Source organism: Clinocottus analis, unplaced genomic scaffold (assembly GCF_023055335.1).
Source record: "Clinocottus analis isolate CAN_PGR_092001 unplaced genomic scaffold, fCliAna1.0.p SCAF_5, whole genome shotgun sequence".
Taxonomy (NCBI): Eukaryota; Metazoa; Chordata; class Actinopteri; order Perciformes; family Cottidae; genus Clinocottus; species Clinocottus analis.
The window spans coordinates 8,101,963-8,122,482 of record NW_027176207.1 but is presented as its reverse complement, the minus strand read 5'-3'; the positions used below and the strand labels follow the sequence as shown (position 1 = coordinate 8,122,482).

The window sequence follows — 20,520 nt, the reverse complement described above, 5'->3', positions numbered from 1 at the left end:
ATGTGGATCTTTTTTATTTTTTTACTTGAATGTTTTAACTTCACATTATGTCATTTCAAGGGAAATGAAATACAGAAGTTGTTGTCATCATATAAGCAGAAGTTAAGAACCCCTCACCCTCAAAGAAATTGTGCCATTTCAATTTGAACGCTGCATTTGCTGCCCCTCTGAAAAGGTGTCTGAAAAGACCATCTAGTAACCAGGATCAGCCAGGCAAGGGCCCTCACAAGCACACTAATGCAGTAAAGGACTGAGATGTGGATCTTTTTAATTTTTTTACTTGAATAAATACAGTATGATGGAGTGAAACAACTAAATAATTGTAATTGATAAAGATGCATGTGACAATACAATATGAGAATGTGCAGTAATAGATTGAACCAAGCCATTAGTTCTGAATATTTAAAATACATATTTTTTAGAATAATTCAGTTTCTATTGAGTACACTCAATCGTGACAAAGGCCCTTTTATAAATCAACAGCAAAAAGGTTATTCTGTCCATGATATTACACGACTGCAACTCCAGAGAAACTCCTCCTCTTCTGCGCAAAGCACTCCACAGCCTCACTGCAGCAGGTGTGGACCGCTGCGATGGGTTGATCAGTCGCTAAATTGCAGCTCAAAATTAAGCGAAAATGAGGGTTTTTGGCACCAGGCCAAGTGATCTTTGGAGATTGAAGTGAAAATGTGGAGAATATTGAGCTTTTAACTCGTCACGCAGACTCAACAGCTTTGTCCTCGTCTCGTGGCGTTTTGAATGGTGGGTTCAGATCTCAGTATTTGGCCTCAAAGCAAAAGTTTTGAGGGGAAACATCTGCTTCCTGACTCAGATTACCCACCATTTACACCTGATACTCCTGTGACCTACCTTTCTCACCCTTTTATCTTTTAATGCAGCCGCCGAGAGAGCTGACACATGTAGGTCACACCACTGCACCTTCCTTTGGGGTTCCCGCATCACAAATATTCACCCCAATGAGTCAGTCACACACACACAAACACACACACACACACACACACACACACACACACACACACACACACACACACACACACACACTCTCTGTCTGCATGTTAACCTCAGCCTGAAGGCAATGGTTATTGTATGTGATGTGATGCTTAAACATAATGAGTCTCTAAACCTGCAGTCTCCCGCTCAGCGCCTCTCTGTTTCCTAAACACAGTTGCTTGTCTCCATCTTGAAAACCACACTCGAGCAGAGAGGATCTTCGCTGCGAATCACACCTCTATGCAACCACATTAGAAAGCAAGTGAGCAGTGATTACAAATGCAAATATTACAACCAATGTGGTTCATATAGTTTGCCACTGCAGCTGTCGAAAGGGATGTCTTACCTCCGTCGAGGCTTGTGTAGCACCATATACACCTCACTTGAACGAGGCAGAAGAACACCAGAGGGTCTTTCTACTCTGTGAAGAGGTCATCGAAATCCATTGATACCCATTGATTTTTTGCGTTGCACCTCTCCATAGTTGACTTGGTCCAAAAGCCAATACAGCAGGTCTCGGGTCAGGGTCAGGCCGTCCTTTTTACTTCCCCAGCCTTTCGCCCTCAGGGCAATAATTTCTTGACTGCTGTCTTTTGTGGCATCACTTAATGACCTCTCACTGACATCGTCCTGCTGCATACTAACCGAAGCAGACTAATGTTGTGTTTGCTGTGAAATTAATGCCTGAATGTTTGTTGTTTCATTGTCATCCAGAGGGAAATACTCGGTTAGACATGCTGCCTATTTGAGGTCACCGTGTCTTCGTCCGGCTGGTTTTTCAGCAGTATTTAAACTGCTAAAAATCAGTTTTTCCTCATATTCTCACTTGTCCTCTCACTTCTTTGTTAAGGTACACATTGTGACTTTTGAAAGGGGGATGTCTCTTATAACCTCAGGCCTCTTTCACACAAACCATACTTATCGATAAAGAAAATTCTAATGGGATTCCCTTCTCATCTCTGGAAAGACTTGTATTGCAGGGAGAGATTAGTTTTGTCAAAATGAAATATGAATAGAGATGGATGATAAGATGTGTGACTTTAAACCTACAAACAATCTCTGTAATAGAATAGTTGGCCTGCTCTTGGTAAAAGGTGTGAAGGTGTAAATTAGGGAAAAGCTCTTTGTGCCTAAGGAGGTGATACAAATGAGGCTGAACTTGTTATGGTCACGCCATAACTCAAGCTTTCCTGGAGTTTTCCTTGGCTTCCAGTTTCCCCTGCTCACAGTCCAGTCTGCAATCAGCAATCAGCACACCGGTCGGCAGTCAGCACATCAGCGCTGCAGAGTATCTACCCGATACCAGATTGTTGCCAGCTGCAGTGAGAAACACATGACCATGAACTAAATCAGTTTGACCATGCCACGAATGACACAGGGACGCATTTTCTGATTTGATGCCATTTTTATCACTTGAAGTAAACTGGAGCACTTGTTAGAAAATGATTGACGCTATTGTTCTTCCAGAGAGAACTGTCTCGCTGGTTATGTTGCGGGCAAAGACAGAAAGAAGCACAGCTGCCAAGTCAGGATTTTACAGTAGTGGGCGACAGATTCACTCGCCTTTCACTAAGATGTTCTAATCAGTGACCTCCTTACCGTCTTCACTAATCGTAGCATTAGTTCTTGCTCACAATCAGACTGAAAGTCCTTTTCATGTACTTGAGTCTTGAGATGTGGATCAGGCTACTTTAGTTCACCCCGACTGGATCAGATCTGGACCTTAAACAATTCAGCTTTATTTAGTATAGTGGCTAAAAATGGTGCATACAATGATAAGAATACTTCTCCTGGACCTCTTCAGTTGTGCATCACTGCATCCTTCCTTTTGAGACACAACTGAAAACTAATGAGGAACATGTAAATGACCTCGCAGTGTTAATGGAGTCTGCTTTCCTAAAGGCATGGCTGTATTGTAAGAACTTGATAGCGGAGTCAAAGATGGCACCTATTGCTCACCTGGTGCTAATGTCAAACGCTTCTAGTTTTTGGACCCACGGAATATGTACATTAGTGTTTCTCCCGCTGGCTCCACCTCAGCCATGTATATTTACATTGTAGTGACGTCACAATGTTTCACAGATATAACATTTCCATGGATCAAAAATGCACAACAGAAAGTCAAGTGGGACGTTAACAATTCAAGTATGTTGTTAATGATTAAGATTTATTTTTTTTTGGGTGGCAGGTGCCATATGCAGTTCTTATTTTACATCCATGTACTGAAGCCACTGGACCAGTGAGGCCTCTAACCAGCTAGCTTTGCTCAATAGCAGTAGAACAAGGTATTGAATCGGCTTTCCCATTCATATTCTCACAGACAGTCTGAGGATTTAAACTGGCATCTCTCCAGTCATAAGGCAACTTCTTTAACCTTGGGGCTAATCGTCGGCCCTGTTTTGCCCCTTTATGGCAGCAAAGTGCATTCCTCTGCAGTGAGCCCGCTGGTGTGTTGGTGTTTCCACGCTTTCATTAAAGCCCTGATGGAATGAAATACAAGCTCCTGTGCAAAAAAAAAACCAGGCGACACTGCTGTGAAAGATTAGCTGTGGAAATGTTTTAAACATCTAGACTGTGAGTGATAAAGATATATTCATGAAGTGTTTGTTTTAGTATGAAGCGTTAGCTCGTTTGGGAAGTATTTTAAATGTGTTTTACTGAGTAGCTGCAATGCAGTGCTTTAGGAAATTAAGTACCTTACTAAAGGATTTTCCCAAGTGATCATTTAATGACATATTCATTCTTAACTAATTACTTATCCAATTCATTCATTTATCATCAACAAGTTGCACTCCACTACCGTGTAACAAACAATAGCTGATGAAAGTCAGAGAGTCAATTATGTATGCTAAAGGTTGTTAGCTCACTCAGCCAATAAATTATGAACTAACAGTCATCCTGACACAATAAATGATGAAGGATTCACATCAGCTTTTATCCCCTCAGACATGTAAGGTGATGAAACAACAGTGTAATGCATTTCTGAAATGCTTTGTGCTGGATGACAGTTTAATGTCAAATATGAATTAAATTCACAAATTCCATTTAAATCTACTGCTTTAGTGAATGATAACTGTATGACCTGTATTGACACTTACGATACAATATGTTTGGTTCTTGACCTAAGCAGTGATGTTTACAAATGGTAAAAAAAAAAATGTATCTGAGGTCGAATGTAAAGAATGTCTTGCAGGAACACAAAGCTGGTATGTTATGTTAACGGATCCATTGGATAGTGATGAACAGCCTGAGACTCAATCATCTCACTTATGGCAAAGCACATGAGTTAGTGTTGAATGTGCTAGTGTTGAAATAATAAACACTTTTAGACAGTTCAAATAATCTAATATGGCTGAGAAAACCAGCCTCCGTCCCACAGAGACTAATGTCCTGCAGCATCATCAACAGCAGGAGTGAGCTTTAGTGCTGAGGACATTACAAACAGGACATTATCTCGCTCCGTCAGAGGCAAATAGGTGCTATAAAAAGTATTTATGAACTGTTTAATATAAGTGTGACTGCACAGTGATTAAGCGTGTAATGAGGAGCAGTTTTCTAATGCTTTCATTGTGAAAATAATAGATTATACAAACCAAAACTGAAGAATAAGGCATCACCACTTGAACATTAATATTAATAATTATACAGGTTACTGAATGTTTTCCATTTATTTTAAATTCATACTTGTTTCTCATGAATTTACAATACTGTATACCAATTTAGCAGGAAGGAAGGAAGGAAGGAAGGAAGGAAGGAAGGAAGGAAGGAAGGAAGGAAGGCTTTGTGTTCTGCAATAATCCCTCCTTTTTTGGAAATACTCTCTGACTTCTTAGGGCCTCTGTTTTTTGTGACCTATTTTCCTTCTGACCCAAGCCACCTTTCCTTTCTCTCCTGTGTTCGAGTCCACCTGAACATTTAAAAAGGACAGATTCTCCCTGTTGTTTCTTTATAATCTCTCTCTCATCGAACCTGACTTTATTCTTTTTCCGTCTACTCCTTCCTGCTTTCCTTTTCCATCTCCGGCCTTTTTCTGAGACAGTTCATGCTGAACAGCTTAGTCGGTACTAAAGGAAAAACAGTATAAACAGAACCTTGGCAGGAGATAGCGATAGCCCTCCTCTGAATCCCCCTTGTTTCCCTCGTTCCATCCAACCAGGCAAAGCCCAGCCAGGAAAAATCCAGGCTTTATCCCCACCCGTCATCACTCCCACCCATCACGTTCTCCCTCCTCCCACATTTGGGCAGACTTTTCTTTTTCATCTGCTTATCTCTGCGTGGAGTACAGCTCAGGTTTTAAGCAAACAAGGCTCATTGTAATGTTACCTTGAGACTGTCACATGTTTATTATGGGTTGCTATGTACATTAGCTATCTCTTTTAATGTATGCCTGGTGTCACCAGGCAATGAAGAATTACAGAGCATTGTGATTTTGAGTGATCGATAGTGTTATCAGTACATGTGGACAACGCCTGCTACTTTCTTAAGATAAGATAAGATAAGATAAGATAATCCTTTATTGGTCCCTCTGTGGGGAAATTACAGGATTACAATAGCACTGCTCACAAGTAATAAGTAATACATTTTAATTTCTATTGTTAATCTATTCATGACACAAGAGACTTCTTTAAAGGTTAATCAAACTTTATTTCAAAATCATGTTCATTATATATGATGTATTAAAAGCTAAAAAGAAGGTCCAACATATTGATTACAAATCTAACTGCAGATTGTGTTAAGGAGCAGGTAACACATTTCTGTATTCTATGTCTTTCAAAAATATTTTTTAAACCAGACAATTCAACTTTTAAACTTACTTGTTGTTGCCTTAATAACTTTAAATGTTGTGCTTAACATGACTGTAAACCACATTCCACTTCTTATCTTCCAGACTGTTTTAATTCATTCTAGTGCACAAGACATTAAACTTGAAATTGCTCGACATCCCATTAAACAACACGTTCAATGTTCTCTCTGTCATTAATTCTTGTTAATTTTGCATTATATCTGTGTTGCAGTTGTACAGGGAACCTTTTCAAAAATTGTCCCTGGCGGTGCATTCAAGTACAACCGGATATCTAAGGATTGATGGATACAGTTCCAATGGATTTTGTTTTTTTCATCCATTAAATATGTTTAAATGTCAGTTACCTTGAAGGCACCAATAGACAGAGTTTACAAAGTACATCCTGCAATGATGAAGCTGTTGAAGTAAAAAAAGAAGCAAACTAAATGTCAAATGCAAGCTGATTGTATAGTGAACTGAAACCTCTGGACGTTTGGAAGGTAAGACATCTAAAATCTTATTGTTTGCAGTGAAGCACATTAGATTTTTAGGAAGTGGGTTAAAACATGCAAAACACCTGGGATTGTCCTTTTAGAAAAATACTATAATTTACAATTCACTATGTCAAATGCTCGGTCAACTTTACTTACACTATTTAAGGTATCTATTTGTGTAGGCGTACTCAACATGAAGTATGTGCACATCTTCTCATTGGTCCCTGTTTTGGTCCAGTTTAGCCTTGAAAACCGCCAGGTTACACTTCTCCTCATGGTCCTCGCTGGCCTTACAGAGGATAGAAGAACGAGTGTTTCAGGTCTGCGCGCATTCACGGGTTGTTGATGATCTGCCTGGGTCGTCCGTAGCCCGTTGTTCCAGCTTGAGATGCTCCTACATTTGTGCCCATTTGCAGGCCGATGACATTTTTGCCTTCGTTCAGCTGTTCCTCTGAGAAATCTCTCCTGTTCTCTTGGGCTTTCCTGCACACACACACACAGGCAAACATCCCTCAGTCCACAATCTCATTGCTCAGCACTGGAATGAAACCTCCTTTGTAATACACAATGTCCACAGGGAAGTTAGTTTGAAACCCTGAAACTCACCTGTGGAACCAGTTGAGGTCTCCTTTGTAACACCCGTCGTTCTTTGTGACAGCCAAACTACCCAGAGCCATCAGGGTCCTCTGGACAGCAGCCATGTCTTTGCCTGAAGACATGCAAGACATGTTTCACATGAACAGAGCATACACCAAACACAGGGAGGCGGCAGTGACCTGTGCTCTGTGATCCTCGCCACTGGATACAGTTTAATTTACTTACATTGATGTAAATCTGAAAAACACTTAATTCTGCTATAACAATATCAGTTCTACTGGTTGTCTTACCTTCAAAGAGGTCCACAGTCTGAAATATATCAGTTTTGGTGACTCCATAGTTTTCTGCAGCTTTGAGAAACAGGGATATTTGTTCCATCTGCTTAAACGCCATGCTGGAGGTCTTGATGCTCTTTATCGGCTTGTTGGTAGCATACAGGCTGTTGATGAGCTCACTCAGCACCTATACAAACCAAGCACATCCCTCTAAATATACTCCACACAATGCACACTAAAATGCTGTTTTTACATTTATGAAAACACACTCACACATCCGGTCTTGAGCCAGTTTTGGAATCCGGTCTTGGACGGCTCAGGCCGGCCCACATCCTGGCCCACACACTGACGGACGATCCACTCCACCAACCTTTCCTCCAGTTCTGAGTCGTATTTCTTATCAATCTTACTTTGCACCTCCCGGGACAGACCAAAGGATGGACCAACGTTTGCCATGGTGATCCTGTTGGAAGGGAAAGATAGTGTTAGCTTCGCAAACCTCACTCCCCAGCAGCGTATTGTGTTCTTTTCAATATTGATGTTTGATAGATGACAGGACGTTCTCATTAAAATCCCTGCTCTGCTCACACCCACAGTCCTGGCCTGCAGTCAGAACAAATAGCATTAGAGTCACTCTCATCCTGCTGCATGCATATGTGCCTCAATGTGTTTCCATTGTGTGTTAGAACTGTTTTTTGTGAACCTATCCATTTCAAAATTTCAGAATAAGCTTAGCATTGAAGACTGAAAAGAGGTGGAAACGTCTAATTCTCCACTAGAAAGCAAACAAGCGTAACCAGCTATAGACTGAAGCTTTTTATTTCAATTATCCAGACCTTTATTGAACAAAGACATGTTTTTGTCTGTAGTGGAATGCTAATGTTTTAGAGAATTTCAACCCTGCTGTAAGTCATTACGGTTGGCCTATCTGACTTATAAATGTAGTATGAGCTTCCTGTCAGCTACAGAAGAACCGCCCCACTCGCTGCTTCCTGTTTGCTCATTTGGCTGTTACTTCCTTCCTCCCTCCCCGACATGTCCTGTATACAGGATACTGAACAAAACAACACCGCTGCTCACCATAGCAATGACAGCAAAAACAAGAAAAAACTAAAATCCTTCATCGAGCCTGTTAAAACATGAACGTATGAGACGGTACCTGTTGGTATGTGAAGCCACAGCGCTTGCTTTTACATATCAGAATAATTGAGTTCGCAATCTCAAACTAAAAAAGCAGACAGCATTTGGAGATGTTTAGAACTGATAGGGAAATCTTTCGATCTTACATTTCTTTATTTCCTGTCCCAAGTACACGTACACTTTTCGGACATGTTTTGTAAATATATGGAAACTGTGCATTTGTGTGGCCTTTCAAAAAGGCTGGAGACGTACTGTGTTGGATTTTTCTGCAAGGACAGAAAGACACACCTTTTATATCTTGCAAAACAGAGGCTTCTCAGTCTTGCGCAATATGTGCTGATAGTTTGACAGATCATCAGTGTGTCAAGCAGCTCCAAACTGGAGCCTTTGCTAACATGGATCACACTCAAGACTCTGTTCATTGTCTGAGGTTGCAGAGGTTACAGGGGCATGTGGGGGGCAGATGCAACTTCCTGTCAGCTTCATGAGTTCTAAACAAGTTAGTTACAACAAGTAAAAATCCAAACGTCTGAAACTGATAAGTAACCTCTTTCTCAAACACAAGGGTTCAATCTGTTCTGGTGCGCCCTGTGAACATCCAGCAGCTCTAAACACCAGGGCGTATCTCTGCTTGTAGTGAACAAGGAGAGATGATGAACTTTTCTTTCAGATTAAATGTAACCTGTACTCTAATCTCTAAAGCAACTGGTTGGATGTCACAAGTTTGGTTCAATGCCATTCAAGCGGAGCGTTTGTACAGGTGTTTGAGTGTGTGTTTTGGGAGATTATAGAGAACTGTACACTTTAGAAATCAACTGGGAGCGGCCTAGTAGTTACTGGGAAGGTCTTGTAATAATAGTCACAGCTACAACACTCCAAAAACACCATGTTGTCCATACAGCGATATGTCTGCAGGGGTTATTAAATATAGAAAAGAACTGTCATAAACCTGTTTATGCATTGCTCATACATGCCGTGGCAAAGAGGTAACTATGTTAATTTTCAATTAATATATTAAAAAATGAGTGTCAGTTTAATTTCAATACCTCATTCATGTATTCTAACTGAATGTGTCTAAATGTGTTGCAATAAGATTATTATTCTGCTTTTGTTCAGACAACCGTTGCTCTGTGCACTTCAGTGTTCACCATAGCTGTGTTAAGCTACTCAATGCTAGATACTTTTGCTTGACAACAACCGCATTTTTATTTTTACATGTCTTCCAGTTCATCATTTGTCGAATTAAGTTCAAAAGTCAAAGCAAACTGCCTCAGTACAAACATTGTATTTTGTATTGTTGTTCCAGTGCTATTCAAACAGCAGTGAATTAAGAAACTACTGCAATACTGATGTGAGTGACTTTGTTTTTTCACACTTAAGTATTATTTTGTGAACTTTTCCATTAATCCCCTGCTTTACCTTTACAAAGTCTTTAATACCTTGACTGCTACTCTGAGCCGTCTGTTTTAGCTTAGTGATCCGCTCCTGTGTGTCATCTGGGGGTTATCTTACTCAAAGGCAAATCCAGTTGTTTCTCTTTTACCCCCGCCCAAACGATTCAATTTTTGTATCATAGTAACTTGCAGGCATCTGTGACAGGAAGTTTCACAACTTTCTTGCAGTTGCAACAGAGCTGCATAGAACAATATCACAGTTACTGAGTCAAATTTACCACCATCTCAACTCAGTTTGACGCGGGACTCATTTGGCTCAGGAAATGACTAAGAGGTCGTTCTGAAACCTTTGTTATGTGAACACAATGGATTACCTAGGTCACAGGATTATTTCTACACAGTCCCAGCAGCTGCTGCTGCTGCTGCTGACGCAGACTGTTCATTCTTTACTCTGTATTTGAATCTTATCTCTGAAGATAGTGAGAACAGCCCAAACACCACTGGAAATCACACACTTCAAGTTGCCTCACACTCTGAAGCCCTCGCCTGCACATCAAACTTTACCATAAACCTGACAACGCATGTGACAAACACATGCAGACATTTACTGCCATTTCCTGAACCACCCGCCTGGTACTCAGGGCATATATTAAACTGGAAAATTACACATTATTAGACAGTACTGGCTGCATGTTGAAGGTGGAAACCTCTGGAGCCATGAGGTCTAAAATAAAAGTGCTCAGAGGAAAGGTAGAAAAGAAACAGGATTACATAACACAAGAATTAACACCGTTTAGCTTTTTTTTTTTTACTGTGTAAGATCGAACAGGAGCGAAGGTAAGATCGAACAGGAGCGAAGGGAAGTACACAGAGTACAAGGGTGGGGTATATGATTTGTTCCACGTTTTTTTTATGTTTCCTGCACACAGTTAGCCACAAGCTTCAAGCAACAAAGAAACTTTTGACTGCCAGCGAGAAAGCAGAAACCTGAGATTGAGTGAGGGACAGAGAAAAGAAGAAGAAGAAGAAAAGGTGTTCACTTACTGTGTGTCGTAGCTTTCAGGTGAATACAGGTGTGTTAGGACTTGCGTTGCTGTGTTCCTGCTCTTCTTCTTCCTTACAACACAGTGCTGAGTGAACGACAGAGGACTGCCAAGATAAATACAGCAAACACCCTTGACTGATTTATATGACTTCACCGAGAGAGAGAGAGAGAGAGAGAGAGAGAGAGAGAGAGAGAGAGAGAGAGAGAGAGAGAGAGAGAGAGAGAGATGCCTTCTTGTCCTCTTATTTCACTTTATGACCCGCCCCTTTGTTCATTCTCTTTTTCCCCACTGAAATTGTAATTCCTTATTTAGGAGAAGGACAGGAAGGAAAAAGAGGGCATGTGACTGGATAGTTTGGTGTGGTCACTGAAAAGAATTCTCCAAATTTCTCCCTCTACCACTAAAGACTGAGAGGAGGGAGGGACGGATGATAAAAAATCCTGGAGAACAGTGCAGTTTGAGGGAGCACAGGAAGGGAGTAACAGTAATTAGAGAGCAGTGAAGCACATGTGGAAGATCATTTATTGCCTTAATTCAAACTGGTGATGTTTGTGTCTGAAAGTGAAACAGACAGCTGTGGAATGTAAATCCCTTCCTCTCTGTTGAGCTTCAGTTCAACACACAATGGAAGTAGAGAAACAGGTTATAACATATCACACCATTTCGTCCTTATGCTTGAAAATGTGAATTCAGAAACCTGGACCCGTCCCTTGTCCTTGTGCACAGTTTCAGCTCAAAGGCTGCAATTGTACATCCAGGCGGTTTCCATGACAGCAAGGAGAGACACTCCCTCCGAGACATTCCTACCATGTTGGCCTCGTCCACCGAAGCAAGTCAGGACCCGCCGGGGAGGTTTGAGATGTAACGATGACATCAGACGTGATAACACTGTGAGAAGTTGGCAACATGTGAAGTCATCAACCGAGCCCAACGGTCATGAATGTGTGTGTGTGTGTGTGTGTGTGTGTGTGTGTGTGTGTGTGTGTGTGTGTGTGTGTGTGTGTGTGAACCTTCATGTCAGCTCTGTTTTGTGTCAACTGCAGGACTAAGTAATATTCAACCACCAGGACATCTGCAGGGTTAATTATTCTCACAACCTGAAAGAGGTTGCGTTACAGTTAAATATTTCCTCTTTCCTGCAAACTGTAACTGCTTGAATGTTCAGGAGGAGTCAGTTGACTTTGTTTCATTTAATATTTGAGTTGAGTCATTATATAAATACATGACATTCTGCTTAATTAATCGACTTAAAAAGAACAGAAAATGAAAAAGAACAGGACAATACTGAAGTGAAATACACCTAACTCCTCCTCACCTTGTTGTGCCGGTTTGGTTTGAATGGGGCGTGGAGAATTTATGTCACAATGAAAAACAATTATTTAAATTAGTGCTGAATAGCTATCCTTCTAACATATCTAATCATAATCTAACTGCAAAACAGTGAATTCATAAAGTAAATATATTTTTATACAATTTGTATTGTTTCACTTTTATTTTGTTGATTTGTTTTAATTTAGGCATTTTCAATATTCCATAACTTAGACAATGCCCTTTGTTGCTTTCATCTGGATTTCCACCTATTATCACTAAGTTATTGATACATTTAAATGTATTATGATATTTTATAAGACTCAGAAAAAAACCTTTACTTTTGATACTTTAAACACGTGTTTGTAATATTACTGTTGTACCTTACATTTTGAGTACTTGACTTTTACTAAGTATTGTTCCAATTTTATAAATAAAAAAGAGGATCTGAGTACTTTCTGCTAGAGTGGTAAGCACTCAGTGAACTGGTTGACACGGGGGTGGGGAGTTGGAGGAGTGTTTCTTGGCGGACTGTTCATGTTCAGCCAGATGACAGATAGCTGTGTGTGAGAGAGAACATGGGAAAAATGATCCAGCAAACTTGTTAATGGTGTAAATACACGCAGATGAGAAATTCAACATGTGGTTGAGCTCTGGACGAGGGGGAAACACTCACTTTTTTCTAATCTGAAGCGTTAACAGTTTGTCCTTTTCCTCACTGAAGCCAGATACCTGTCCTGAACTTGATGCTATACCATCAGACAAACATTTTATTGTGTCTTGCATCTCTAAATTGCTGCCTTTGCAGAAACTACACTTTTTCTTATTCCAGATGCCGACCAGCCCTCCCGTGAGTCTCTACAGGCTGTTCCTGCACTACAGCAACATCTGGTGGCTCAAGGGGACTGATAGCAGACCTCCTCTCACTGCTAACTTCTTCCTCTGTGGTGCCGATTTAACTCCACGGGTGCAAATAGCGAAAAGAACACTACACTCCACATTTCGAGTATGAAATGTGATTATGTTCAACAAGAGGACACTTTGAGATATCATGATCATTGTCCTCTAAAATCAATCTCGTCCTCAGAACAGATTTAACAGATTTAGGTACACACTTCAGGGTGTTGATGCCCATGCTGAGAGCTGCTAATTGAAAAAGGGCTGCATGGCAGAGGCAACACTGTGATGTCATCGACTGGTACACTCATATGCTGATACACAGAAAATGAAACTAAACAGATGGAGAAGAACAACTGAGCACAAAGGACAACCATCAGAGAAAAGTGGTGCAAGGTTGTTTTTGCTGTTGTCAGTCTGAATAATTAAAGTACAAACCCTATTCTAGGTCTAAGAACCCCGAAATGTTTTTGATGCTCCAGAAAAGTTGTGTCAGCGGATTATTTACTTTTAGAGAGTTATACATACTGAAAGTAGAGTGTACTGTCTGGTAGAAATAAAATGATCAGCACGGTATCTGTCAGTGTGACACAGTACAGTGAATTCACATACATTATAGCCCTTCAGGCTTTACATATGGCCGGCTCTGGACAAAATGGTCTGTCAGTCAGTTGGTCCACCACTTTGATCTTGATCGAAATATCTCAACAACTTTTGGTACGTACACATCAATGTTACCCCACAGGATGAATTGTGGTAACCTTTCATTTGGCATCATCCCAATATTTCTTTAAATCATTTTCCAATTGTTTGTTGGTAAATATCTGCTCAACTGTACTTTGTTGTCAGTGCTAACCAGCAAAGTAAACATACCTGCTAGCTATCAGCATGTTAGCGTTGTAATTGGGGGACTGTAGGGCTAATGTTAACATTTAGCTTACAAAGCTGCTAGCATAGCTGCAGAAACGTGTTTTTACATGTTATAACAAAAAGATCAAGTTTATATAAATACGATCTAGTATTGCTTTTGCAAAAATCAAGTAATAAAAAAAATGATCAAATTGGATTTGTACAACAAAGGGAACTTCAAACTTCCTTCAGTTTGAATTGTCATGTGGCTATTATTATGAAATAAAACATTCCATGTTTTACTTTGTAGTTACCGACTTTATGCCTATCAAGAGGGTAAAATCATTAAATCTTAATTTTTGGCATCAAGCCAAAGATGCTGCTTATGCTTTTAACCTTAGTTAATGTATTGCCTAATTTTATTCGACATGGGACTGCATTCCTGATTATGTTTGCATATTTCTGTAAAAGCTCCCGTGGCCAACTGCCAGCTTGAGACTAAATGCTAACGTGATTGTGTGCTGTTGGTCCTTGAAACTGGGTCTCCACGTACTGAGTATAGTGTGTCAGCTGAAAGGATTCCTGAAAGGAATTATTATTATTTCATTTTCACTTTCATCAGGACATTTCAAGAATAGAACATTTCATATTTAACAACCTGCAGTCTTGTCTTGTGGGATGCAAAATCAAACCATGACGAATGATAGAGAAAGGATCTTCTACATTGGATTAAGAAACAGACAATGTTTAAACCAGTCTACCGGACATGCTCTTTATCTCGACATGTCATGCACACAGCCACAGATCATCGGTAGCAGTGAGCTGTGGGAGAAAGGAAGATTAGATATGTGGATGAATAAAGAACCCTAGATTAAGACCACAGGAGGTCCTGTAGCGCCTGATCCTGGACAAAATATCAGTTAGACACAACAGGGAACATCTGTTTAAACTCCTCATTTATTCACAACCTTCTTTCCAATTTCAGTCTGTGAATCTGCGCCAGAAGGCCACTAGATAGAATTACTTACTCCCCTTTTCTCAGTACTGCCGCAGTTTTAACCCAGTAAAGCCGTTGGGTGAATAACATCTGGACAGCATGACTTCAGATGTAATGAAGACACACTCCAGACATGCTGACAATCTGATTATAACAGTGTGGGATTTGCATTAATATTTTTTTCCTCACACAGGAGCTGTAGTGTGTGGTTTACTGTAGTGTGCAGTTTGGTCCTCTTGGAGGCGCTGTGTTTCAGTTGGAATTGTACCACTAAACACAATGTTCACTCTGCTGTCACTCAGCTTCTCAACTGTGACCCCTAAATGTCCATATAAATCTTGGGCTGTGCACCTCCCCCCTCGGATAATGCTATGAGACGAAAACCAGCACTGTGCAGAAAAAAAGGGTCTACAGTGCAATTCACATGTTCAAGGTGGAGATGGTGTGTGATTACTCAGAACAGTAATCCGGTAATTACTTGTTTACACCCTGGCTCAAATCAGAGGTTTGTACCCTCTACTCTTAAAAAATGGGACTGCGTGCCAAGGTATTTTGTAAAATGTCAAATGCAAAAGACACGCCTACATTGGGGACATCTGCATGGTCTGCTGCTTGACTTCATTGCTCTAAACTCATGGATGCCAACTAATTGCTATAAAAGCTATGGTGCAATTACAAAATAAAAATCCCACTTCATTTATTTGACCTCTGTTTATTGATCCAGGAAGCCAAGGTGCATAGGTGTGGGATAGGTGCAGAGGGAGGATTTTGAGCAATGCGTCCTTGCAATGGCATCCTGTGTATTTTTGTTGTGTATGGATGCTGCACAGGAGCTAGGAGTTCACCCGATTGTTTTGGGGCAGAATGTAGTTTGTGCGAACAGTTTGTGCATTTCTGTTGAGTGCATCCATCTCTACATCAGTTTGCTTCTAATCCAGCATTGTACTGGATAAACAATTGTGTTAAGTAGAAGTCTCGCTCTCTGTTTCAGGAGCCGTGTGTTGTTAATTAATGTTCTCTCTGGCCATGTGAGGAGCTGGTCTAATAACAGAAGGCGTTAAACCTCCTTGTGGATGCATTTTCCCTCTAAATCCAACCTCAGAAGAATTGTATCTGAGACAGACTCACCATCCTCTTCTCCTGAAGTCTTTACATATTGATATAATGAGACCAGGATTACTCACAAGCAATACTTCCAGAGCTGCCCATACGGACAAGAAAACTATTTCAGCATTACAGCTAAATTGTATTCGTACACCAAGGTTTCCGTGACATTAGTTTGACAGTAGTCTTCAAAGCCATGCAGGATTACAAAAATACAATCAGCATCAAATGACCCACAACTTCCCACATCCTCAACTGGGCCAAACATGAGAGAGTTTCATGTTTTATGTCTTAGGTGGTGCCAGTAGGATATGTGTTTTAAAGACAGAGCTTTTAATATATGTGGGGAATGACTGTATGTGTACAGATTAATTTTCACACATCATTCACTGCTTTTATTTATTTTTTATTTGTTTTTTTTTCTTCTATTTGTTCTATTGTTTACCTTTTAGGATATTTTAACTGTTATGTAAAGTGACTTTGAGTGCTTAGAAAAGCTACTATACTATACTATAGTACTAGTACTATATACATAAAATGCATTATTATTCTTCAGCTATGGAAGGACTTTTTAGCTCTTAAAATAGCACAAGAAATTCCATTTGAGCAACTCCTCAACTCCTTACACTGATATGTCCTTTTTATTTTCTTTCCTGGCTTTTCGGTGATCACCTGAGAAGGCCGAAATTGTAATGTCAGTAGTTGTTGAAAGATTATTGCTCGATTTATTTTGGCACCATTTGACCAGTGATCTTAGATAGACCAAATTAGAAGCATCCATCATACAGAGATCAGTTTGTCATCCATTACATGAAACTAGATTACCAGAACATCCGCATTAGAGCCAGAGTGTATTGTCAGGGGTATTTCAGAGATATACTCTAAATCTGTCCCCCACACAAATTCCCAAAAATGAATTAATCCAGTAAGATGGCATACAAGTCTTGACTGGATCTGGAAGGCTATAAATAATACCATCAGACAAAACTTGCATATTGTCTGCTCCACATATGTCATATTTCAAGGATTACTGGGAAGAGAGACAACATCAGCAGAGTTATAAAAGGAGATCATGACAGCTGGTGGGAGAAGATGTCTCAGTTTTTTGTCAGCAATCTCTTTGAAAACCCCCCAAAAAACATTGTGGTGAGAGAAAAGAGCGGAATTGGGGTTAAAGACAGTTTAAGAGAGAGACAGTGGTGAATAACGGCTTTTCCTGCAGTACATCAGCAGCTTTGAGAGACATAACCAAGGAAGACATTCACGTAAGACGCGGGTGGAAAAGCCAGAGCAGGCTTACGTGAATGAGGACAGAGAAGGTCAGAGGAAGGCAGGAGGGCAGAGTGAAATGTGGAGGTGGAGGAAGCAGTGGAAAGAGCGAGCTATGAGTCAGGTGGAGGAGGAGAGGACCAGATGGAGACAGAGCGAGAGAGAGGAAGGGCAGAGAGACTGTGCCAAGCAGGGCTATCACCCAAGGAGACCAAGTCACTTGCGGAGAGCAGAATGGAGACTGACACAAATTGATGGGCCGAGACATTAGGAGGCTAGAAGTGGAGCAGGCTCCAGAGAGGAATAAGCCAACTCCAATTTCATCTTCATGAATGAATGAAGAGGCAGAGAGGGAAAATACTGGATATGGAACAGGGGAGAGGAATAATGAAATGATTCTTTGCTTATTGCTGTCTTATCACGGGGATAGTAATGAATCAGTTGCAGAGAGTAGGTCGCAGAGCAGATGAAAATTTGATGAGGAGGCAACGGTGAATGCCTGGGAATGGACCGTCAATGGCAACCAATCTGCTCACTCATACAGATTCAGCCTTTCCTATAATATATATATGTATTTTTCTTGGATTTATGTAAGGTCAAGGTCAGAAAAAAAAGAGTTACATTGAAATCCTTACTCCAGTAACATTCAGTAAGCCAGTCACTTCCTGGTTTAAATAGCAACCCGGATGTTCTTTTGCAGATGTAATGAATAGATATAGAATGTATATAGTGTTAGAGTTTATATCTATTCCTTTTTTCCCCAATGTTTTGCTTTGAGGAAATGGAGACTGAGAGAACATGTAACGGTGTTGTGAGATGTATATTGAATTCACTTTATGCACACACATAATGCCACTTTAATAGAGAGCTGGAAGGAACACTTTAGAAAAGAAAAACAGCTGAACAATGGTGATCTAGAGCATATGACTGGGTCAAATATATTTCCCAATCCACTGTAGTGGAAATTATTTGGACTAAAGCCAGAATATGATACATATGTTTGGCCCAGCTTGCCCATCCATCTTGTTACATGTTGTTCATCTGTTCTTTTTGTCATTAACAATTAGCATGTCAGCTCTCTTGCGATATCAAAATCCCTGCACCATTCCTGTGGCTACACGTTAACCGTCTATTTGCATGCTTTATTGCTTGAGTAAAGCAAGCAGGATAAACTCAGTTGTAGTGATGCATTTGTGCTATACTTATACGAAGTGCACACATATGGAGGTATGGGATTTGAAGAATCTGATGCGAGCATATAGAAACACCTGCAAATCTTTTCCAGTCAGGCTACTGACTACTAGTCCAGTACACTGTCAGTGTGTAACGTGTTTCCTCTTTCATTGCATTGAGCTGCACTGCATCTGATTGAATTTGAATATCGAATTATTACACATAAAATAATTTAAACATTTGAATATGGAAAACTAGACTCTAAAAATTCTTGCGACGCTAACTCCTGTGGAAAACATCTGCATGTAGTCAAGCCCACCGAAGCAGAGATCAAACAATAGACCAGAGTGTATTGACTGGTCCAAAAATCCAGTCCTTCATCGAACTATCCATCTGAAAGGACATTTTTTATCAAAACGCTCTGTGTAATACGATTACAGATATTATTTTCAGGTTTTTTTGTAGTTTCTGCTCTGTACTTCACACAACATGATTGTGAAAGAGTTGTAACTCAAGATATTTGCAATGAATTACTGTACTTACCTGTTATTTTACTTCTGCAGCTGCAAGGTAAAGCAAAGAACAGCAGGCGTCTAACTTTCTCCATGAAAGAGCCTCATGCTGCTGCGGAGCGAGAGATGGTGCAGTGTTGTTTCTGTAGTCTCTGTGGTGCTTAACATCATTACTGTGCCCCGGTCACCACAGCAACCGACCTGGCTGCATCCTCAGAAATGCTTTTGTTTAGGCATTTATTGACTCTGTGTTTGTGTGTGCATGTGTGTGTGTGTGTGTGTTGTTGTTGTGAATGTATATCAGCACACAGCAGAGAGTAAATCACTGCAACCCACATGTTCTTAAGAACACTGTGTGGCCCTTAAGTGAATGAACAACAACAAATCTCGTTCCTCTGCATCCTATCAGACAATCGGCTTTATTAACACAGTTCTCCATCATCATCATCATCATCACCCTTGTCCCTCTTCCTCTCGTCCCACTGTGCTTTCTGTTTTCCCCCAGGCCGCGGTCACATGATGCCTGAAGGTTTAATAACACTAAAAGCCGCCCCACACTCTCCTCCCTCCCTCAGTAACCTCGCTCATTACTGAAATGATCAGGTCCGCTTTAATAGCTTACCTGCCCATGAGGCACGCTGATTCTGAGAAACAACAGTGTGAGTAATAAAAACATGTTGCTGTGAAAAAAAATACACACATGCAAATATATATATATATATATATATATATATATATATATATATATATATATATATATATATATATATATATATATATATATATCATACAAGTTTTTGCATGATAAATATACTTTAGTCAGTAGTTTCATCTCAAGGAAATACACGTTAAATCTATAATTTATCAACAGAAAGTCAGACTACATGAATGTTTCTCTCACAGATGTATCATTTCTCAACGTTGAATAATAAATGTTAAAGCAGGTTTTGAATCTGTGCAGCTGTGAGCACTGCATTATATACTCTGTGTTGTGTATTCCTATGTATTATGTACAGCATGAAAGGCTACTGTATGTTTTATGTTTCTGTAATACCACACTGCCGTCTACACCAACAGTAGTGGGAAGTAAAGAAGTGTATCTACTCAAGTTAAAAACTGTTGCTGCAACCCAAACATTGAACATCCCTTTGCCTCAAGCTATGATGAGCCGCTGTCGTGGTGGTTTTAAACGTGCCGATGTGGGCTTTATCGCTATTTATCCGACACCATTCGTTTTCTTTGGAGTTCCTTGAAAGCCTGCTGCGTCTCATCCAGACGCTAAAGGGTGCTTTGTGTCAGACGCAGAGGAAGCGTCGGTATTTGATGACCTGGGAATGTACAAGTATGTCTATTTTTTTCTACTTACAGAAATACTTTTATTCCATGACGTCTTGGTGTGAGATATTGTACTTTCACTCCGCTCAATCGATCCAACACTTGTAGGAACTTTTCAGATAAAGATTTTATATACAAAACGTGTGATGAACTTTAAGACAGACTTCTTTTTCGGCATTATGATTACTTTTGATAATTTAAGTAAATTTTGCTTATACAATTTTTGAACAAATACTTATGTAGCATTTTGTCTTTTGCATGTGTAAACAATCACAATATAAGTCAAATTGCAGCATTTCATCCCACTTACTTGTTAAACACAGCACAGCCAAAATC

General features: G+C 40.1%; 1 protein-coding gene across 1 annotated transcript; it reads right to left on the bottom strand.

The window, feature by feature from the left end:
* Positions 1-5,640: 5,640 nt before the first annotated feature.
* LOC137802521 (transgelin-like) lies at positions 5,641-10,909 on the bottom strand. Its single transcript, XM_068600454.1, has 5 exons — positions 10,739-10,909; positions 7,434-7,623; positions 7,176-7,347; positions 6,895-6,997; positions 5,641-6,771 (listed from the first exon to the last, which is right to left on the bottom strand). Exons 2-5 carry the CDS (start codon positions 7,614-7,616, stop codon positions 6,621-6,623), a joined length of 609 nt encoding a protein of 202 aa, XP_068456555.1. The 5' UTR covers positions 7,617-7,623; positions 10,739-10,909; the 3' UTR covers positions 5,641-6,620.
* Between the last annotated feature and the right edge of the window lie 9,611 nt (positions 10,910-20,520).